This window comes from Tetrahymena thermophila, assembly GCF_000189635.1.
Source record: "Tetrahymena thermophila SB210 genomic scaffold scf_8254479, whole genome shotgun sequence".
NCBI classification, from domain to species: domain Eukaryota; phylum Ciliophora; class Oligohymenophorea; order Hymenostomatida; family Tetrahymenidae; genus Tetrahymena; species Tetrahymena thermophila.
Window position 1 is genome coordinate 339999 of NW_002476254.1, and position 23718 is coordinate 363716.

Sequence of the window (23718 nt, forward strand, 5' to 3'; positions counted from 1 at the left end):
CGAATGAAGTATATTAATTTTTAAATAGGTGTAAGCTAAATAAATAAAAAATAATCAAACACGCACTTAGTCAAGCAAGCAATAGAATATTTCAGTAATTAGATTTTTTTGGGAAAGAAAAGAACTATTATTATTTAAAATTTTTGTATAATTTTTGAATGCTTTTCTCAATTTGAAGCCTAAAAATAAAACAAACAAAACTTTAAGTTTTAAAAAAGCCCCTTCCTACAAAGTCTATATTAAGTTTAAAAAAAGATAGAATAAAATTAATAATTTTAATTTAAATTATTTTTCTATATGCTACTAATAAATGAAATATCTAGAATTTTCTTGTTATTAGAATTTTCCCAGTCATTTCTGTGGTATTTTCTGATATTTAAAAAATACAATTTAACTCACTCATATTATATTTATTATCTTTGTTTTGATAACACAAGTGAGAAGGTAATTCTGCTAAATATATATATTTGTAATCCCAAATTATATGTATGTAAAAAGCGCAGTTATATACAATTAATCATTCTTTTTTTACATTTAAACTAAGTTTTTATAATAAGGCTAATTATTTTGTAGGATAGACGAAAAAGCCTTTTTAAGTACGATTCCTCATCTCTCATCTAATCTATTATATTTTCTGATTAGATAGTGTTCGAAATATTTTGTAAGTATTTTGATTTGAAAAAAAAAAACATCCAAATTCTAAAACAAACACAAAGATATCTCATTAAATTTTATTTCTTTTATATGATTATTTAAATATTGAACAGTAGAATAATAAATAGGGTATTTCGCATTTTTTAATAAAGCAAATATAACCTTTTTCATAAATAAATGGGACCTAAAATTTACAAATTCAGTGCTAAATTGCTAAAAAAGACAAAGCTTATTTCATTCCTACAAATTGTAAATGAGAAGATTTTTTAAGTGATAGAAAGATTTTTTAATTTTCATAATACTAAGCAATAATATATAAGAATAGCATAAGGAATTTTTGATAATATAGACGAAAAGAATTCCTTCCTTTTTTAATTTATTATTTATTAGGATATAATAAGTATTTTCATCGCATTTAATCTTACTCTCTCTCTTTTAAAATTCAGAATATCTTTAACAGCATATACCTAATACTCTATTAAAATAATTTTTGATACAGCACCTTATATAAATAGTATAAGTAGATTTATTTTAAAATCCTTTTTCGAAGAATTTTTTACTCAAACTGAATTTTCAAAACAATTTGCCATAATATATAAAAACATTTAAACATTATCAAATTAGTCTCACGAATGGAATAAGAGCTTGTAGATTAAGTAAATATCAATCAAGATTTAAGCAATCATAGCAACGAAAAGAGAAGTGATTTTAGAGACTCAAATTCGCAATTTGATGCTTAAAGATATGCCAAAGATGATGCCAGCAAGAAAAATTCGCTTGCAAACAGAAAATTAGATTTAGAAAATAATTAATGTTATGAAGATGATTATTCATTAGATTCAACAGCTGCTCCTAATCAAGACACTTAGTCTCATAAAAAAAAGCACTATGAAAAATTAGGTTCACTGAAAAATAAAGGCAGTGCAAGAAGTACTTCAGCAACACTTTTTGCCCTAGATTCTAGTCGCGTAGATACATAACTTTTGAAATATGAATAAACTAAATTGCCTATTTATCTAGGCTGTCACAAGCCTATTTTGTGGTATAAAAATAAACCGATTCTTACTATTGGGCCTCACTGTAAGATTTATCAAATATATTTTAACTTAATTTCATTTTAAACAACGTTAATTTTTTGCAAAATAAAAATGGTATTAGCGGCTAACAATAAAAAATAATATGTATATTTTACTTAATACTAATTTAAAATAAAAATAGTGATAATTATGAAAGAGTTATTTTTTGCTCGTAATCTATCTATTTTCGATTATAGCTTATTTAATTATAATTATTAGTATATTCAAGTGGTGCTTTAGATGGATGATATTAGTTAGTTAGTAGTTTGGTTAGTTGATTAAATAATAAATAGATTAAATAAATCAAAACTTACAAATAAATCAATAAGCAATTTAGCATGTTAAATAGATAAATTAATTTTACAATTCAATAAGCAAATATGGCAAAATGACTGCAATTCATATAGAAAAATATAATTTAAGAAATTATTGAGTAAAATGAGAATTAGTTATTGAGTATAATGACTTTTAATTTGTACTATATTCGATAAATCATTTTTGTGGTTTCGGCAAGACCTCTACTTTATTAAAGAAAACAAAGATAATAACTTACTATCTTAAATGACTTAATTTTATTTTACAATGATCGAGAAAAAAAATAGAATTTTTTCTATTAATAGCTCTTATTGTAAGTAATATAAACTTAAAATATTTTTTTATTTGGCAATTTCATTATTAAATTTTTGTTTACTGGAAAGAAATATATTTTATTTTAAATATCTTCAATTTGCAGCAATATGAAACCCAAATCTTTTAGTTAACCCAGGAATTAAACTTACTTAAGTCATGTGCATATAAAAAATCTTTTTCTTACAGTCAGTTAAATTCACGTATTTCTTTCTTTTTAAATAAAACAAAAATGAGATGGCGGCTGCTACTGATTTTATAAAGATGGCCATAAAATAAATAATAAGTAAATTGTAAGTTTATAAAATGAATAAAACTCTATTCTTTTCTATCTATCTATCTAACTAAGCTTTCTTTTGACAAGTAATATAATTTATATGATGAAATATTTAGTTACCGGAGAAATACAAAAGGTACTATATATCAGCAGTATTCATAAGAATTTATCTAAAAAGCAATAATATAGGGGGAAAATACGTTATCAAGAAAATATCTATTAAGCGACAGGAATTATTAGTTGTTAGAATCCCCACTGTAATCAATATTACTAAATCAGATAATTGTAAACAGTAACATATAGCAAAAAATCTAATTTTTTAATAACTTCAGATACATACTTAAACAAAAGAAAAAATTATATATCTATTGATTTATCTTAGATTTATAATTTTAAATTATTTTGTAACACAATTTCAATCAAAGGACGCATCACAATGTTTTATGTTATAAGCCCTTACCAATTAAAAATAATTTAAAAAATATAATTTGATACTTTTTAGCTCAATTTACTTTATTTTGTATAGTATATTGGAGATTCTTCTAACTTTTCTTTATAATTTAAGTTTATTCTTGATTTAAGCAATTACAAATATTATTTTTAGAATTTATTTCATTTAATATCTTATGTAATATTTTTGTAGCGCTAATAACCTGAATTCAATCAAAAATCTTTTTTCAAATATTTTATCTCAGAAACCAGTTTTTCTTGAAGCGAGTTAAAAGAAATTATTCTAACAATTTCACTTTTTTTCATACATCTTCATGATTTTCATAAAATATTTTTAAATTTTAACATAATTTAATAGGGTATTTGACATTATGCTTGTGGATAAGCATTTTAATTACTGCCTATATAATTGCAGAAAATATTGCAAGCACATTTGAAAATAAACTTTGGTACTATATACTATACATAATCGTGGGACTTCTTTTGTTTTTCTTCACCATTACGGCACTATTGAATCCAGGAATAGCTACAGAAAAAGAGTCTGACAGTGAAAATGGCTAAGTTTTAGGGTAATAAATGGAAATTTACAAAAATCGTAGTTTGATTATATATTTTACAATTCTAAATTAATAAATAAATGGATATGCGTGACTTTTCTAAATCAGTTATTCTTTTAATAAATGGATTGATCTATAGTATATACTTAAGCCTTAAATTTATAGATTAAGTATATGCAAAATGAGATAATTAATTTACTTGAATCTAAAATAAAAAATAAATGCACATTTTCGAATTAATTTTCTGTACATTAAATTTTTAAGATTTTGTGCAAATAAAATCATGAATAGAAATCTTCAGAAAAAAATTACAAAAGATGATGACTAAGTTATTAAATTATTAAAAAATAAAAAAGAAAGAGTAATTAAAAAAGAGATATCCAGACTATAGGTTTTTAACCTTGTCTTCATATATTTTAATAAGATATTACAAAAATTTAATTTTTTATATTATAAGCTTAACAATACTAATCTTCCTCTCTTATTAAAATATCAATTAATATCCATGAACGAAAGTTTTAAAATAAGCAGAGAAATACTCATAAAATGCTAGTAGCACATTAAATCAATATGAATTCTATAACATTTTAAATTTTTTGTTTAAAAAAACCCAAAAACCATTTAATCAACTAAAGATAACCAGCTAGTTATAGAATTCAATAAACAAATAAATAAATAACCAGCTCTTCAATCTTCTTCTAAAAATAAACGTAATAACATTCATTTATGTTAATAGGAAATAAATTTTACCTTAATTTTTATACTGCACATACTTTCCTGATAAAAATAACGATAAAAGAATGAATATACTTATTTAAATGCAACCTAAAATAAGTGATTGTTCTTTTTCATTGAATTCAAGTTTTTAAAATACGCAGTTAGGTTATTACACTCTTCCCCACATAAAAGATATACGCAAATAAAATATGAAAATTACAAAAATATAATTTTTTTTATGAGATAAATGAAATGAACTAACGTTTTTATTTGATTACTGAAATTTACAATATTTACAAATTTTCTTACTACTATTTTCAATTGAGTTGAATCAATAAAATAGATGAATAATTGAATTATTCAATCATTATTATCTTATTTTGCTAATAAAATTATAAAAGCATTCTTATTTACTAGACTAAAAAATTAATTTACAAATTTAGTAATCTTTATTTTAGTGTAAAAAATACTTAATGAATGCTTGCAGATAATTAATAATACTAGAAGATATCTTAAATCCAATCATTTATATATCCTTACACTATACATTTATTTTTAAACAAAGACACAAAAAATTTTAAAATCTTTTTGATGATAGATTAAAGATATCTATCTTTATCAATTCCTTTTTAATTGATGATATGCATGCTAATGTATTAGTTATAATTAGAAAGTATCTATGCTAATCCTTTGTTTAGTTTTTTGAAAAGGCTGGATTAGCTTTCATTAGTATATAGTAAAAATAAAAATAGTAGCTAAAAAAATTGAAATTTTGGCTGAAAAACTTTAATTCTAGTGAAAAACTGATTAAATTTAATATTATTTTATAGTGCCAGCCAGCCAATCTTTTTTAATTTAATAAAAAAATAAATTTTTTTGAATTACTCATTTTTTAATTTGCAACTTTTAATGAGTTTTTTAATTGAACTATGACGATTTAATTTTTATAGAAAAATAAATATGATCAGGCTTTGTAACGTATAAGGTCAATCAGAAAATATAATATTTTAGGTATATAAGTACATTTATTTACTCTAAACCCCACAAAAATATTTGTTTTAAAGGAGTAAGAAGCTTTAAGCTATTCTCGCACTTAAACCTTAACAATAAATAGATTCATTTAATAATACAAAAGAAATTTTATAATGCTTCTCTAATAAGAGCTAATCAAATTATTATGCCTCTGTTTCTCTGTAATTCTATCATAATTATTCAGAATTTAAGGCTAAATTTCTCAGAAACTAATAAATATATTTTAAAAACTATAACCTTAGATTTTACTATTCTAATTATTGCGAATACATTTAGCCTATATGAAAACATAATTTAAATTTAATCCAAATATTTTACTCTTATTTTACAAGATTAATAATTGCTTTTAATTAGGGTTAAAAATAATCCTTTTAGAATCTGCTTATCAACAAATTAATTATTTATATTCTTATTACTCGAAATATAAAAATTGGTTACTTTAATTTCAGTAAATTAGTGATAATTACACATAAATACTAAGTTTTTCAAAAGCATGACAAATATAACTTTCTAATAGTATCAAGCTAAACATCATAGTTTTATTTTTTCTATAGTCTTTAGTTTAGCTTGTAAGGATAGTAAGTAATAAATTAATAGTTGATTAATAACCTCAATTTAATAAAATACCTCAGTACTATCTTTTGATATTACAATTTTTGAATATCTATTACAAATGTAGCAACTATTACTAAATACTTATTTCAAAAGACAAATTTATCTATTGGTGAATTAAATATAAACAGTTAAAAATAAATTACAAATTTTAATTTAACTCGATAACAAAGCAAAATTTTATTTATTTTATTAATAAAATAAATAAATAGCTAACTTATCATAAGATAAATTACCTTAAAATGTCTAAAATTGTATTTATTATTTTATTTTTGCAGTCAAAATTAAAAGGCGTTATTGAATATGCAAAATAACTCTTATTAATTTTAAATTTTAACTTAATTTAGCTGTTGATTGAAATAAAATAATTTAACATATAATATTTAAGCAAACAAAACACAAAAAATTAAGTTATATAAATATTTAGAAACGATATTAATATTTAGAACTTAAAGGGAGATAGTTAAAATTCGCGATTATTTCTTTTTTGTTATAAATTAATATAGCTTACGTACTACTTTAAGTGGTTGATTGAATTTATTTTACAATTTATGCGTTAGTGCTATACATTTGAATATATAATTTTTATCCATAAAATCAATCAATAGGTTAATAATCTAATTGCAAATATAAAATTTTTATATATTACTTTCTTTTTATATCAATTAATTTTTAAATTCTTCTTACCCCAAGATTTAATATAATTTGCTTTTTTAAATTACTTCATTTAATTGGAGTTGCTTTACTACATTATAAAAGGATTAGAATAAATTATTATTATAAATGTAAACTAAATTTATGGACTCCTCTTACTCTATTAACTAAAAATAAAACAAAATTAAACATGCTAGCTTTTTCAGATAAATACTTTTTTTTATCTGCAAGCAACTCGAATATATAAAAAAAATCAAAGTATTTTACTGAATCGAAATAATGCCTTTACATTTAGTTCATTTTTAAATAGATAAGAAGTTATGAGTATACATACAATGGTCCGAAGAAATTTTATCTAAATTTTTAGAAATTTCATGTATTTATAAGAGTAACTCTTATTGATATCCACAAATATTTATTTCGTAGAATTCCCCCTCAAATAATATAGATTTACTTTGATTTAATTTTTATAACATAAATATGTTTAGGACATGTCCCTTATGCGAGATTGTCTTGGATAACACGACCTTTCATTGTATGGACTGTAGGGTGTGCATTAGAGGATTTGATCATCACTGTCCTTGGACTAGCAAGTGTATTGGAGCAAACAATATTCATGTCTTTTATGTTTTTATTGCTTTCTTTTTAATATTTTTTGTTTATTCTATATTTTTGTGCATATTGTATGCTTTTTGAAGAGAATAATATAAGAAACAGTTTATTTAAATATTTCATAAAATTCAAAAAATATGTTTTTTTATCTGTGTTCTACTTTACATGAAAAATAATACAAAGAAAATAAGTTCTAAGTCGTAAGCAGTTTTTAAGAAATTATAGCTTTGTATTTCATTAAAGCAAGATCGAAAGTAAAGCAAATATTATATTTCGAATTAACTGGAGTAAAAAAGTAAAGTATTTTGCATCAAATTCTTTAAGATAAAAAGATTTCAAATAGAAGATTAAAGAAAAAAAAATACTTGCATATAAAAGAATATTACCTATTGAACAGAACTTACATACCATCAATAAAAGGAATAAATAATAAACTTCTTAATTGTGTAATCAGTGGTAATACACTCTGCTATCCTTTTGCTTATAATATTAAAGTCTTATGAAATAATCTATTGCTTAAATAAATTACATAAGCACTTGAACATTTATTTATCAAGCACAGTCACATTTTCTCATTCACTCAGTTTTCATTTATTTATGATAAAAGCTTGCTGCAAAAATATTTTTAGTCTCATAATTCCTCATTTTTTGTATATTAAATTTATCCTACTGTTTTTTTGATAGCAATTTATTTATTTGATTATATAATTCTATTTCGGAAAATATATCTCATAATTTAGTGCAAATTCATTAAAATTCACTTACCAATCTAAAGAAGTTAACTATTTTCTCTAAATGCTCAGTGCTAAATTAACATATACTGAGTAAAAATATGGTTTCCTTTTAATATAACGTTTATAGCATTTTTTCTTGACTTAGATAGAATATCTATTCTGAATCAAGAGTAAAATTTACTTGTCAATAATTTTATTTAGGGTGAATAAATAAATAATTTAATATTTACATTTGTTAAATTATCACAAATACTTAAAATACTATTTACTTTCCTTTATTTTAATTTGGTATGGGGTACCTTTACAAAGTCTCTACGATTGCAAATATCTATATATCTAAATATCTAACAAACTAATTTGCAGCTTTTTAATAAAGGCAGAGAGGATTATTTTAAAAAGATATGAATTTTTTTTGAATTATTTAATTTGTAATTATGATACATTTTTAAAGGTATGTGATCTCCTAAAACTTGAAAATACAAATCACATTTGATTACATATTTATCAGAATTTTTAGGCTAATCAAACAATCTTAATCCATTACAAAAAAATAATACTTAAATCAAATCAAGTAATTATATTACCTATACGCATGAAATTACAATAATACTTATAGGTAAAGATGTAATCCCAATTTTAATTTTTACCATAAGCTCCAAAATACTTAACATTTAATTCATAGAAAATTTGTGACTTATGGAATTTATAATTTTTGAATTTGCAATTTATCATTTCCATTTATACAATGTGATTAATTCTTTTTTAAAGCTTTGTTAATTACTTAATAAATGCATTTTATTGGTTTTAAATTGCTTCTCTTCTTGCTTATCTTTGGTTAGAAATTTTTGGATTTGCTAAAATTGGTTAAGCTTGAATTTTTATTTATAAATTTTGTTAAGTATTCTGTCAGTCTTATGTTAAGCGATTAATAGAAAAGTAAATAAGTATAAAAAAAAATATCTTTTGGGAAGTAAGCAATCAAATAAATTAGAATTCATTAAAAAAATTTAAACATCCCTTTAAGATAAGTAAATAATATAAGACTAAAAATACCATAATAATATAATAATGCCAAATTCATTAAATTTTGAATAAAATAATCATATTTTACATTAACTACTCAAATAATTTGTCACTTGACATTAATTGGTACTAAATAAATACTTATTAAGCACATTAATTGTATAGTTTACATTAAATTTCAAATTTATTCATATGTAACTAATAAAAACAAATCATTTATTTATTTATTTAGAAGGTTACTCATTTTTTTTAAATGAGAAAATGATTTTGTCTTTTATAGCAATTTAGCTTTATTCTTTCTTCTTTTTTTTTCTGAGTTAAATTTTTTAAGTATTTTCACATATCTAATTGTGTATTATTTATAATATCAAAATCTAAAACTAAAAAGATATTCACTAGTAATATTAATCCTTCTATTTAACTTTTTTTTTTCTTCCTAAAACTCTACTAATTAAATAGTTTTGAAAACTACAGATTACAGTAAAATTTAACTAACCTAGCTTAGCATGTCTGCAGACAAGTAAATTCAAGAGAGCTCCTTAGAAAATGAGAAGAAATTTCGTTAAAAAATGCAAATTTTAGAGTCCATTGAAAGCGAAATAAACTAAATGAATAAATATTATTCAGAAGGATAGCTCTAAATGGGACTTTCTAGCTTTTAAAGCGATAATTTGTATCATCATCTCCAACCAAAGTCTTTTTCAGTTGGCCCAGCTAGTGCTTTAGTTAACTACGACTAAAATAAAAAATAATTTTAGCTAGTTTAGGTGCCTAAAGAATCTTTAAAATTCATATATAAAGAAGAGGTAGAGAAAAAAGATACAAAAAAAAAATAAACAATAAGTTATTTAGTAGAAGAAGAAGATGATGAAGAGTATCTGAAAGAAGAGTAAGAAAGACTTGAAAAAGAGTTTAAGTAATAAGGAAATGAACCTTTTAAATAGCTGGGTATATAATATCCACCAAAAACATTGGAAAATGCTTAGGCGAATATGAAAAAAACTTTAGAATCTGCTCTAAAAATAGTAAATTTGCTAGAAAGCTTAAAATGAAAATCTACAAAAAAACTTTCAGCAGCACATTAAAAAAAATTATTAGAGCTAGCTATTATAAGGATTTAATAGGATTGATATATGATATATTACATGTTTTTAATTATAAATTATGAATAGCAAAAAAGGATAAAAGCGCGATAATAAAAATATCTATTTCAAATGAATAAATAAATAATTTATGAACTGTAAAAATTATAGTTAGTATTGGTTTTTGTTTTCTTGTTTACATTAGTCTAAATAACAAAATTTATAATATTAAATGCACATTATTATATTAATATATTTTCTTTAATTAAATTGCAAGCTTTATTTAAATAAACACTTAAATATAGAGAAAGCAGTAAAATCTTCAGTATACGTTCTCCTTACTTATATTAGAATAGCTATATCTTCATGAAACATTTAAGTCTAATGAATCAAACTATTTTAAAGTCGTTTATAGGACATATCTTTTTGAGTTACTTAAAATTTGATACTACTAGCTTAGCTTAATTCAAACTTGGATTTGTCTATTTCTTATTAAAACTCATTAGTAAATGAAATCTATATAAAAGAAATTAATCTTGTAAAAATGAATAACTAATTAGAACATAGATAGACTGCTTTTTAAATATGTTTGTTTTCATGTATTACTAAAGATAAATGCATTTAATTTCTATTTTTAAAATAGTCTTATCAAAAAAATAAAAATTACACATTTAAAATTTGTATTTTTTGTATTAAAAATCATAAATATATCGACCAAATTCATATAGAGAATCTTATTACTCTTAATTTTAAATATTTTATAGAACTCAGGCTGATTATATCTATCTTGAGATACTAAATATAAATAAGGAAAACAAATGAAGCTCTTACATATTTTTTTAAGAAAATATCCTTTTAAAAAAGAATCAATAAATAAATTGTGTGATTTTAAATAAAATGACTGGCTTGCTTTTCTAATTTATTTATTATTTATTTGTAATTTCATTGTGTTTTTTTGTTAAAAAAAAGAGCCTTTGAAAATTTAGGAAATCAAAGTGAAAAATGAATTATGAATAATTTTCCTATATTTCGATTGCTTTTACTATTTGAATCGCTTATTTGGAGTGTATTTAAGCAATTCTTGAGAAATTTCTTTTATGTTTTAGAAGGAAAAATTTAAATATTCTTTTATTATTACCCCTCAATAATTATTTTCGAACAGTCTATAGGATCTATTCATTTTTGAATAATTACTGAATAGTTTTACTCTTAAATTCAAAAAATACATATTCTCAAAAATTAAACCCTATTTTTGAATTTAATTCTTTCTTTCTTTCTTTCTACCCCTAAGCAAACCAAGCCTTTGAAATGCAAATAGCTATTTTCTTTTTTTATTTTGAAAATGTATTTTTCTATTTAGATAGTATTTTTGATCCATACTGTAATGATTTTTAAGAAATAATAAGGAGACATTTATAATAAACAAAATCATCCTTTATAATTTACTATAAATACAAAAAACTATTCTCCTTGATTTAAACAACCTTTGATTATTAAACAATAATTTAATTGTTGAGCGGATTACTATTAACTTACAAAAAATTAATTGGATGATTTTTTAAATTCAAATTTACATAACATAAAAGAATTTTTAATTTTCCCTTTTCAAATAAATCAAAAGAGCACAAATATTTTTGCAGGGTAAATCGAAAATATAATGCGTATTTTAATGTATTTTAATGAAGTAAAACTTTTGATTAAAAATTTTAAATTATGAAAATAAATTAAATATTGTGTAATCTAATTAAAAGCTTATCTATTTTTTATTTCCTATACTTACTTACATTTTAAAAAATTATAACAAGATTTAAAACAATCTAAAACTCACATTTATCTTTTTTTACAAACCACATTAGTAATCATTTTTTGTTTAAAGGATATCATTCATTTAAAAAATGTAATATATATATATTTGATTTATATTATTTCATTTGAATCTTAATTAAATACATTTATATTTAAAATCACTCCATTTAATTATTTTATTATTCCATTTAGATTTTAAATTTTCTCATTTGAATTTCAAATCTAATTCATCAAATATTAATGCAAAAAGTTTTAGGCTTTACAATAAGATTGAATCATGGTAATTAAAGTCTTTGATATTATCTTTTTTATAAATACAGTTATGATTTCTTAAAAATACAAAAAATATACCAAAAAATGTAATTGTAATGCATATTCAGAAAAATTCACATATTCTGTTAGTAAGATTTTTTTAATTAGTAACTGAAGTTAATAAATCTCAGAAAGCCATACATTTCAAAATAATGTTAGTAATACAAAATCATTAAGCTCAAGTGAGTTATACTTACATGTGTAACCTTTCATTTATTAATTTTTCACTATCTTGGCAGTTACAAAACGTTAATATATATAATAGAATTATTATAAATACTTTAATAATTCTTCAATCATTTTTTATAACTAAATTATTATCTAGTTATTCATTTATATATTTCTTATTTTATAGAAAGAATCAATCAAACATTAAATTAATTTTTTTTTTCAATCTAATTTAAAATTTTAGAAATTAAAATTTAAAAGTAAATTGTTTTAAAATTAAATTAAAACAAGTAAAAAACATTTTTCAAGTAATTTACAAACTACTTGTTTTAGGTTCAACTTATTCTTAATTAATCGTTTTTAATTTATTAAATTTTTTGTAAAATATTAGAGTTAGTTATTTTATAAGCATAGAAAAAAATACACTTAATATATATTTATTGGCTATAAATACCTTTGTTTAGAGAATAAATAAACTGAATGAATAATTCGATATACAAGTTTCAACCTTCCTCCAACTATCCTGATATAATAAACAGAAATAGCGTGATATTATCAAGAGAAAAAAACAAAAGTTTGAGTGTTAAAAATCGTTAAAAAAATAACTCTTGCTAATTGAATAATGGATTATCAAATCTTTCAAGCCAAAATGAAGTGGTAAATTCACCATAAAAGGACTTAATTAATATATTTAGGTAAGAGGAAGGTTAATAAGGATCAGATTAAAATTTATAAAATAAACATACTCCTCCAATAAGCCAGTAGCAAAATGATTAAGTTGATTAAAATAAAAAACAGAATCCTAATCAACCAAATATTAATGGTTAAAAAAATAATTCAGTTGATTAAACAAGCAAAACTAAGATTAAAAAGCTATTTATTCCACAAAATTTAAATAGGTTTTAATAGTTTCCTTAAAACAATTACTACTTTAAGTCTGTTAAAAACACGCCCTAAACAAGTTAAGACAAAAGGAATTTCTATTTCGATTATAAAAGTAAATCAGAAATCAAAAAATCTTTAATAAGTTCTTAAAGTGATTTCAACTCAAAGAATTAATATTAAAAATTAAATAGCATGCTCAACTCTCCTTTGTACAGTGATGTCTCAACGCCTAAATGGCAATAAAATTAAATTAATAGCTAGCTAATGACAAATAATCATTCTGATTCTTTTTATTCATAAAAACAAAGCTATGAATTAATAAAAAATCAAAACATAAAAATGCAACAAAGTAAATAAATACAACTTACACAATACTTATATTTTAATTTACTTTATAGAAACTAGATAAATTAGATGTTTATTTTAATTTCTTTATTTTTTAAATAAATAAAGATTATGAGTAAATCAAGAACTAAATATTATAGACTCTTGTCTTACTTGAAGAAGAATTGAGAAGTACTGGAAAAAAAGAAGCTGATTTTAAAAAGCCAATGGAAATAGTCCACTAACTTACTGACCTATTAAGCGAATCTGCTAAGAATGAACTAAAGCTCTCATTAATAAACTCTAAATAATAAGAAAAGTAAGAGTAAATATCATTCTTTAAAATGTAAATAGAAAGTTTATAAGCCTAGTTGCATCATGTATAAATAGAAAATAGATAGCTACTTTAAATGAAAAAAGACAATGAAATAGAAATTAATAAGCTTAATAGAAAAATTTTATAATAGGAAAAGTAAATGAAGGTTGATAAAAAAGCAATAAAATAGCTAGAATAAAGATTAGAACTAATTTTAGATACTAATTTTGTTGAGTATGCAAATGAAAGAGCAGCTGCAAGCAATATCAATTCGCCCACAATAAAAGGTGCTAATAATTAGTAATAACCAAATCATGCAAATAATTAAGTATAGATCTAATAAACAAGTAGTAATTCTCAAAATTCACTTCATAATCTTCGTATCCTACTATCAGATTTAGTTAAAGATAATGAGAGCTTAAAAAAAGATAATGTGGCTTTAGAAATAGATATCCTAAGATTGAATGAAAACGAATTGAAACTAAATAAAAAAATAGCAACACTCACCCAAAAAGTAGAAAGCATGAAAAAAAAAATATCTGCAAAAGATCTGGAATAGCTTTAGCAAGAAGAAAATAGTAATTAAAATAGTTAAAAGTAGGCATTCTAAGAGTAAAACTCCTTAAATCTACTCAAACGTATGATTATTCCATCAGATACGGATTTTAGAATAAATTGCTTAAAATTTGAATATTCTCAAATTCTTGTAATTTTTATCATTTTTTTGTTTTAAATAGATTTCCAATTAGAATTTTTTCTAATCTTTAGATAAATATTTTTTTAAATAATAAAACAGAATTAAATTAATTTAAATTATATTTTTTATATTATTATTTAAATATTTTTAATAGATGGATATTATTGAGCATGGATCAAATAACTTTGCTATTCACATCAGCAGAAACAAAAATATGGAGAAAAGAAATAAATTAGTATCATTAATGGCTAATTAATTTGTTTCATATAGAGACTTTACAAATAGGTTAGCCCAGTTAGTGAAATTGATTCATGAATTTGATCATTTTGATGATCTAAATAAAATTTAGTAGAGTGTGGCTGCTCAATTTCCTAACTTATTTAAATCTGAGATTGTCAGGTTATGGATTTTAGAATCTATTTCAGGTGTTATGTATTCTTATGATCAAGAACTAAAAAAATAAAATTGTCTTCCTGCTAAAGGTAAAAAAAATAAAATAAATACATATTCTAAAACTTATTTTTTAAAATTTTTTTATAGGCATTTTCTAGGATATTATTAGGGGAAAGCTGCCAATAAATATGAAAAACTAAATTTCAAATAGATATATTTACATTTAATTGAAAGATAATGATGATGATCTAGTTATCTAGCATAATTAAGTTTAAAGTTTAGCTAATTCCTAATAAGGTTAGCAAGTAACGTAATTGAGTTACTTATCATCTTTCTGTTTGCCAATTATTATTGATAATGATGTTATTGGAATTTTAGAAATATCTGACAATAGCAAAGTGGAAGGGTTTGGATATGATGAAGAGTTATATGGTGTCGTATGTGCTAACTATTTGAGTTAAATGATAAAAAAAATAAAAATAAATAGAGAATCAAAAATTTAATTAAAATATAATGATATGCTGAATGATTATTTCTTATAGTGCTTAGAATCTGAAAATCTCATTTCTTTAGAAAAAAAAGTTCATTCTTAGGTTAAAGAGTTATTTGGGGTTGAAATTTGTAAATTTTATTTTGTAAAAGAAGCTGCTTAGATAAAATAAACAAAGTAAATTTCATAACCTACGGATTTATAAGCAAATTTCTCTTCTTTTTTTTCTCTTGTAACTAATTAAGCCTACAGCTATAAAAAAGGTGTAATTGGAGAAGCAATCACTTCAATGAAACCAATTTTAATTAACTCAATGCAAAGTTCTACCATTTATGATCCTTTTGTCGATTTGAATACTCTTCTACCAGCATACACAACACCTCTATTTATTAATATAGAGAAAGACAATACAGTAGAGTGTGTAGGAGTTTTATAAGTTCCTCTTAAAAAAAGGACAAGAATAGCTAAAGAAAAAGATTAACTACTACTAGGAACAACTCCAAATATAGGTATAGATCATTCTATGGAAAATTAGATTAAATATTATGCTTCTTTATTAGCCTATGCTATCAAATTGATTAAGCTAAAATGTGAAATAAAAGAAAATAAATGAAAAAAATATTTTAAATCTATTATTTTCAATTTAAATAAATTCCTATGATATTTATAAATATCAATATAATCTTTCAGAATAAGCCTATAAAAATAATCAACAAAATCACTTACTATCATAATTATTTACAAAAATTATATTATTAATTGAATTCAAATATTCCATAAAAAATTTGTAAAAATTATTATTTTCATCATAAAGAAGTAGAAATATTTACATTTTTAATCTAAGTTGAAGTATCATAAGAAAATATTATAGAAATACTCTTGCTTTGTTATTTGATAGATATCTTAATTGTTTGTTTTAAAATTTATATAGATATGGCTCTAATAAGCTATGTCTGTCTGATAAAAAATATATTACAATTATAAAAAGTATTTTTTTAAAAGTTAAAAATTTTTATCAAAATGTAATCATTTATTTTTATAATTCTATTGTATTTAAAGTGTAAATTTAACTAATTTATTGAACTTATAATTAATTATTAATAATATAAAAATATTAAAGATTACTAAACATTAATTTAATCATTTTTTATTAATCATGTTTTTTTTTTCAAATCAATGCAATACACTTTTAATATATTTAAAAAAATTGAAATTGTTTTTTTTTTAAATTAGAATCTATTAAAAAACTTAATAAAAATCAACAATTTTTTATTTTTTAATAATCATTTCATTTTGAAATTTTGGTTTTTTTAATTTTAAAATTATTTTTCAAATTTTTGATTCATTAACAAAATGAATAAGAAATCAAATTATATAAAAATTTAAATTTATTAATTTGATGAAAAACTAAATTTAAGCAATCATAATATACATAACGCATACAAAATATAAATAAAATGCTTAAATTTTTGCTTATTAGATAAACTTTTATTTTCATGGAACTTTTTTTTTAAATATGGCTAAAAAGTATTTATATCTAAGCTTGAATTTTTCTAAATATTAAATTAATAGAATCTATTTCAATGTGGCTATTAATAATTTAGACAAAACTTTTTGTCTATTGGCTTTTATTCAAATTTATCTAATTAAAAAAAAAGCTCATGTAAATAAGTTATTAACCAATTTACTTTTTTTCTTTAATTACAAATGAAATAGAAGATATTTTTTTCTTTTATACCTTTTTTTACCTAAATTAAGTCATTTTATGATAGATTGTCTATAACGCGTATTTACTTGAATTGTCAGCTTTCATAAGAAAAAATATTTTTATTATTTATCAAGATTTAAATATTTTATCAAATTAAACATTATCACTAAAATCCATTTTATTTTATAATTCTTTCTTTTAGCATTTGGTAAGAAATATAAAAATTTTGATTTGCAAATGTTTGAAATTTTAATAGACAAAAAAAAGTAATTTTGATATATTAAGTGTATTAATGTGAGTAATAGCTATTTATTTGTAGAACTATATTTGTATTAAAAATAGTTATTAATTTCTAATTAATGGCTCTAAAACCTAATAAATATTTTTAAATTTCGAAGAAAAATGTAACAATTAATTAAAATAATTTATTTTTAAGTAAGATATTACATTTTATTTTTTATCTATTTATAAAAAAAAATTATTTTGTGTTTTCATCAAGCAATTATTTCTTTCATAACATCTTGTTACTTGAATAGAGTTATGTATGATAAATTTTATTTCCTGCAAATGCTAAATTCAAGGTTGAAAATTAAAGTAGAAGAAAAATTGATAACGAAGATACAAATTTTTAATTTACGTTTTAAAGTAGTATTTTATTTGTTTAGTGTTTAAATTGTTGGTACTAAAATATTTTTTCTTTTACACTTGTAATAGCATTTAATCATTTGATTATTGTGTAAATTCATCAGTATAGATTAGACTCGCAATAAATAATGTTTTACATTGTTTGTAATTAATATAAAATTTAGGTGAAAAATATTATGATTTTCTGTAATAAATTTTGTAATTTGATTAAGTCAGTATAATTTATCAGAATTAAGCTAGATTACCATTCAAACACTTAAATTAATTTAATAACTTTTTTATAATCATTTAATTTAAAATACTAATTTAATCTAAAAAAATAAATAGCACTAAAACTAAATTACTCATGAATATTCTTAATACAGAAGTAGTTCATATTATTGAAGAACACCATGATGCCAAAGAAGCAGTTCTAACTTTTGAAAAGTTAGAGCTAACATATACACCCTAAAAATACAAACATACAAATAAATCAGAATTACCCACCTCCAACCCATATAAAAGAGTTATATTAAATAACTTAAGCGGATACTTTGGAAAAGGGTTAAATGCTATCCTAGGAAGCTCTGGTGCTGGAAAAACTTCATTTTTAAACATTTTAGCTAAGAGAATACAGTAAATAAATACTCAAAATAATTATATTTTTCTAATATTATTTCTAAATATAGAAACACAAAAGAAATCTAACTAACTGGAAGCGTTAAAGTAAATGGAGCATAATACACATATGAATATTTCAATAAATTTGCAGGTTATGTTATGTAAGATGACTATCTTTTACCTACTCTTACAGTTAAAGAATACTTTTAATTCGCTGCTGATTTAAGACTCACTTGCTCAGAAGAAGAAAAGAAGACTAAAGTTAATTAAATTATAAAGCAATTGAATTTAGGGCGTTGCTAAAACTCAAGAATTGGTGATATATTATCAAAAGGAATTTCAGGTAAATAAATTTTAATTTAGTAAATAAATAGCTAAATATTTTACTTTTTAAATAGGCGGAGAAAGAAAAAGAGTTTCTATTGGTCTTGAATTGCTCGGAGAACCTTAAGTTCTCTTTTTAGATGAACCCACAAGCGGTCTAGATTCTTTCACTTCTTATCTTATCATAAAAAACTTAAAGGATCTATCGATTTAATTTAACAAAACTATAGTGTTTACTATTCACTAACCTTCCTCTGATATTTGGAATTTATTTGATAAGATTACTCTATTGGCAGAAGGTCAATTCATTTATCAAGGTCCACGCGAATAGATTATTAATTATTTCTCAAAAATTGGATTCGCTTGTCCTGTTTACAACAACCCTGCTGATTATCTCATGGCTCAAATGAGTACTTCGGATAAAAGTAAAATTCAGTTGATGATTTCTGAGTGCAGTAAAAATATCATTCCAGAAATTGAGCATGAAATGCAAGTTATTTATACTACACATTCATAACCTGTCATTACTTAAAGTAGAATAATTATAGACGATAATCAAAATTAAAATAAAGTAGGTGCTTTTTATATGCTTTAAAAGCTTATACAAAGATAATTAAAATAATTAAGCAGAAATAGAATCATGGTTAATACACGTTTCATATAAATTTGTACAATGGGTTTATTTACAGGAATTCTGTTCTGGCAAACCAGCGATGCTGACACATATTAAGATACATATTAAAAAGCTAAAATTCTATATATTTTTAATCTTGGTATGTTTGCTCAAAGCATGAATCCTTAAGTTATAAGTTTTGTACAAGAACGTCCAGTTTTCCTTAAAGAAGAAGGTTCAAATCTTTATACTGCTTGGTCATATTTCCTATCTAAGGTCCTCCTAGAAATTATATCTTGCTCATTATTTGCTTGCTTCAACTCCTGCATTATTTACTGGATGGTTGGATTTTCTCAAACTGCTTATTAGTTCTTCTTCTTTATGTTAATTTTAGTATTATAGTCCAACATAGGTAATGCTTTTGGTATACTTGCAGGCTCTCTTTTTAAGTAGGCAAAAGTTGGAATGGCCTTTTCTTTAACTTTCATAGCACCATAAATTCTATTTGGAGGTGTATTTAAGAATAGAAAAGATCTTCCTGATTGGATTGGATGGGCATAATACATGACTCCAACAATGTATGCTTTTGATGCAATGGTCTAAAATGAATTTGCTGATACTAATTACACTTATAATCCTATTGAATACCTTAGTCTTGATATTAATAAATGGACCTGCGTTGGAATAATGATAGCTTTATACTTTATCTACACAGCCATAGCTTATGTATGTCTTCTCCTCAAAAGAGAGAGACTTTAATGAAAAATCTAATTATAAAAATATTTTATTTAAATAAAGATTTTCAATAGCTAAACCAATAAATGAGTAATAACCAAATAATCAACTATTATAATAAACAAATGACTACATTAAAAATAATATAATATAATCAATTTCAATTTAATTATATCATTAATTTATATAAATACTCTATATAAATATATTTAATATAACAGTCTTTCATATTTATTTTTTTTAAATCAGTGATAAATCTAACTATAAAAAATTTATTTAAACAAACATTTTCTATATCTAAAAACCAATAAATGAGTGTGAAGAAATTTATCAGCAATTATAATTATCAATAAAATGAGCACATTAAAAATTATTTTAATCTATTAATTTATATAAATTAATAAATATATATAGAATATACAAATTTTTTATTTATTTATTTAATTTAAATTAATCCAATTATATTGATATATTTGAATTCTCATAATTTAATAGCATTTTATAATTTAATTATCAGCTCTTAATCTCCAGCCTTCAAAGCCAAAGCTAAAGCATCATGTAAACCTTTTTTAGATTCAGTTATTTAATTCTCTATCTTTTCAAACTTTTAATGTAAAGCTTGCATTTATTACTTTAAATAAGCATTATCCTAATCAATTTTCTCCCACTTAACCTAATTTTTAATAGGATTAAAATAGTAAAATATTTTCAAATAAAATTAATTAGTATTAATTTAGATCAAATATCAAAAAATTTATGATATAAATTATTTGAGTTGATTTAATAATAGCTTTAAAGATAAAGAAAAAATCTAAATTAAAAAAAATTACAGTTTCGCCTAAATTTTCTTTATCTAAACTTTATTGCTTTCCTGCTATTTAATTTCTTAGATCTAAGCTTCTATTTGACTTTACATGCTAAGTTTAAAGGATATTTTTGGATTCTAAATCATTTTAAGATAGTTATTCTTTTTAGATTATTTTAAGAATACAATTTGTATCTTATTCTTTTTCTGTTTAGTGTTTTTTCATTTATTTCTCAAAAGAATTTTCTTCTTTTACTTCAGATAAAATACTTTTTGATTTTATGTCTTATTATTAGCTTTTTTAATTTACATTTTAATAGAATTCGCTTTTTTCAAGGTATTCTTCAAAGTCTTAAACGATGCAGCTGTGAAATTCATTTTAAGTATTGGAGATAAAGCTTTTCATATTCATAGATTAGTTATTTTATTATATAATTTAAGATGGTTTATCTAAAAATGAAACAAATTAGTCTTAATCTATCTAATTATTATTAAGTTCTTCGATTTTATTTTTTAATTATTCTTTTAATTAAAAAAACAAAAAGTATTAATCAATTATCAAGATAAAATAAATTACATATTTCTTCTTTTTAAGTACTTGCCTGATACTTAAATTTCTAATTAACATCATTTAAATCATGAATTTCAGCAAGTAAATTTGAAATCTCTTCTTCTTTCCTCTTTTTGTTATACTCTAATCTTTATATATTTTCTTATGATTGTTTTAGCAAAGTTTATAACTTTTCTATCTCCATATTTAATTAATTTATATTTGCAGTATTGCTATGATTTATTTAAGTAGACTAATAGTTTACGCTATCTAACTATTCCTAAAGTTATTTAATTGTGCTTTCATTTTTTAAGATTCGTTCGCTACAAGTTTTATTATCATTTATTAGTTCCTTTACTTTAGTGTTCAAATTTTTATTCTTTTATTAAAATATATATAAAAATATTAAATTTTTCCTAAATAAATAAACTAATTATTTATTCAAATACAAATCAAATCAAAACAATTCTATAATTCATATTAAATTGTTTCAAAAATACTTGGTTCGAAAGAGTTTCTAATTCTGATTACTTCTCTTGCAACTATTTGCAGAAATCCTCTCTCATTAATTCTATTTTTCCAAATACTTAATTTTCAATTTTTTCTGTTTCTTTTTTTACTTCATCCAATTTAGTCTTTATATCGTCCCTTTGATTTTTTATATCTTCATATCTTTACTAATATTCATTACACTCCTGTGTTTTCTATTTTTAAAATATAATGAAAAATAAAGTGTTTCACTAAAATATTTAAAAATTAATCTTACTATTTAATAGTTTTAATTAATTAACTGCAAGCTCTATTTCAATAAGAGTATTTCTTATTTTTATTGATCTTTTTCTTACATCATCGTTTTTATATGTTATTCTAGAATAAAAACTTTTTATCCATCATTCAATATAGAGAGCTTATTTTAGTCTAAATTTTATTTTGAATTTTAAGGAAGAGTTATTTTTTAGTTGCTTACCGACAAATTTTCATTATTTTAATCACACCTTAATTTTAAAATAAATTTATTCTAAAGTTATTTTAAAGAAATATATTTAAATAATTTACTTCTCTTATAATAATTATTATTATTTATCAACATACATAGGTATCCTTTCTTTTGAAAAACTTTTTGAGATACCCTTTGAAGTAGTTAACGGTTGTTAATTTTGCATATTTATTTAGTTTTAAGATCCAAAACTCGTTTCAAATTTAACACTTGGCTGGCTTGTATGATTTTAGTCTAAGTTTTACTAAGATTAATCAGATAGAATACTCCTATTTGAAGAACTTTAAAATGTAATATCATGAAAATCATCAATATGGTCAGATATCAAACTATTTTATGAACTAATTTATTATTTATTTAATCAATTTTAAAAATAATTTATATTATTTTATTAAAAAAATAAATGAATAACCTTTGTTAATCTATTTCTCCTAATTCTTTAATTAAGCATTAACCAAATTTTATATACAATTTCGCAGATTAATCAGGACATTTGTTGAGTTTCAAGACTTCATAAGTAGCTATTAAAAATTATTTTAAATATAATTTTAGATATGATTTTTTTAAATTATTATGATTACTTTAAGAATTTGTATTCAGAAAAGTAGCCAAGTTATAAGTTGCAATTCCAGCTAATTTATTTCCATTTTAAGATTCAATTACAAGTGTAAAACTAATCTAATAAACAATAGATATTTTTAAAATATTAAAAAGCAAATGTATTTTATAAAATTACTTTCTTATCCCAAAAAGTATTATTCGCATAATCTCTATATACATTTGTTTTTAAATCTATCATTTCATCGAAGTAACAATATTTTTAAGCTGGGTCAATTATAGGTGTGTTTTATAGCTTGATTTTTTGCTAGCCTACAATAAACAAATTAAAAAAATAATTTGAATCTTGAAATGAAGAGAAAGATAAATAAATGATACCTCTTTTTATTAAAAGACATAGTTTGCAAGGCACACCGATATTTATTACAGCTTTTTCAATTAATATACTAAACTTATAGAGATACCCAAGAGTTCTCTAATTATTATAATCAATGCTCATTTATAAGATTTAACGTATTAATAGAACTATATTATGTTTGAATTTTTGATAATTTATTGCAGTTAATACTTTTCTAAGATTTATTTAAAAGAAATTTTGTTTCAAAGCCTAATAATTAACAATTTAAAGAATTCTAATTAATATAAAAAAGCTTTTAATATTGAATTAGTTAAGAAACTCTATAAA

At 21.8% G+C, this 23718-nt stretch overlaps 6 protein-coding genes across 6 annotated transcripts; 4 read left to right on the plus strand and 2 right to left on the minus strand. All coding sequences in view use genetic code 6, as the record gives it.

Annotated features, from left to right (window-relative positions):
• Window positions 1-3: 3 nt before the first annotated feature.
• On the plus strand, window positions 4-7352 carry TTHERM_00624540 (DHHC zinc finger protein; the record flags this gene model as incomplete). The annotated part of the gene is made up of 4 exons (XM_001022580.2): window positions 4-1168; window positions 1279-1734; window positions 3443-3653; window positions 7145-7352. 4 exons carry the CDS (start codon window positions 4-6, stop codon window positions 7350-7352), a joined length of 2040 nt encoding a protein of 679 aa, XP_001022580.2.
• Window positions 7353-9386: 2034 nt separating this feature from the next.
• TTHERM_00624550 (hypothetical protein) lies at window positions 9387-10705 on the plus strand. Its single transcript, XM_001022581.2, has one exon. It carries the CDS (start codon window positions 9532-9534, stop codon window positions 10075-10077), a length of 546 nt encoding a protein of 181 aa, XP_001022581.1. The 5' UTR covers window positions 9387-9531; the 3' UTR covers window positions 10078-10705.
• A 2168-nt stretch (window positions 10706-12873) lies between these two features.
• TTHERM_00624570 (hypothetical protein) lies at window positions 12874-16111 on the plus strand (the record flags this gene model as incomplete). Its single annotated transcript, XM_001022583.2, has 4 exons — window positions 12874-13627; window positions 13732-14624; window positions 14770-15097; window positions 15156-16111. The coding sequence occupies 4 exons, from the start codon at window positions 12874-12876 to the stop codon at window positions 16109-16111; spliced, it is 2931 nt and encodes a 976-aa protein (XP_001022583.2).
• Window positions 16112-17700: 1589 nt separating this feature from the next.
• TTHERM_00624580 (transmembrane protein, putative) lies at window positions 17701-17931 on the minus strand (the record flags this gene model as incomplete). Its single annotated transcript, XM_001022584.1, has 1 exon — window positions 17701-17931. One exon carries the CDS (start codon window positions 17929-17931, stop codon window positions 17701-17703), a length of 231 nt encoding a protein of 76 aa, XP_001022584.1.
• Window positions 17932-18197: 266 nt separating this feature from the next.
• On the plus strand, window positions 18198-20150 carry TTHERM_00624590 (ABC-type transport system protein; the record flags this gene model as incomplete). The annotated part of the gene is made up of 3 exons (XM_001022585.1): window positions 18198-18466; window positions 18520-18794; window positions 18850-20150. The coding sequence occupies 3 exons, from the start codon at window positions 18198-18200 to the stop codon at window positions 20148-20150; spliced, it is 1845 nt and encodes a 614-aa protein (XP_001022585.1).
• Window positions 20151-20604: 454 nt separating this feature from the next.
• Window positions 20605-23595, minus strand: TTHERM_00624600 (EEIG1/EHBP1 protein amine-terminal domain protein; the record flags this gene model as incomplete). The annotated part of the gene is made up of 10 exons (XM_001022586.3): window positions 23412-23595; window positions 23212-23345; window positions 23057-23153; window positions 22888-22996; window positions 22535-22816; window positions 22245-22473; window positions 21979-22182; window positions 21506-21857; window positions 20954-21450; window positions 20605-20796 (listed from the first exon to the last, which is right to left on the minus strand). The coding sequence occupies exons 1-10, from the start codon at window positions 23530-23532 to the stop codon at window positions 20605-20607; spliced, it is 2217 nt and encodes a 738-aa protein (XP_001022586.2). The 5' UTR covers window positions 23533-23595.
• Between the last annotated feature and the right edge of the window lie 123 nt (window positions 23596-23718).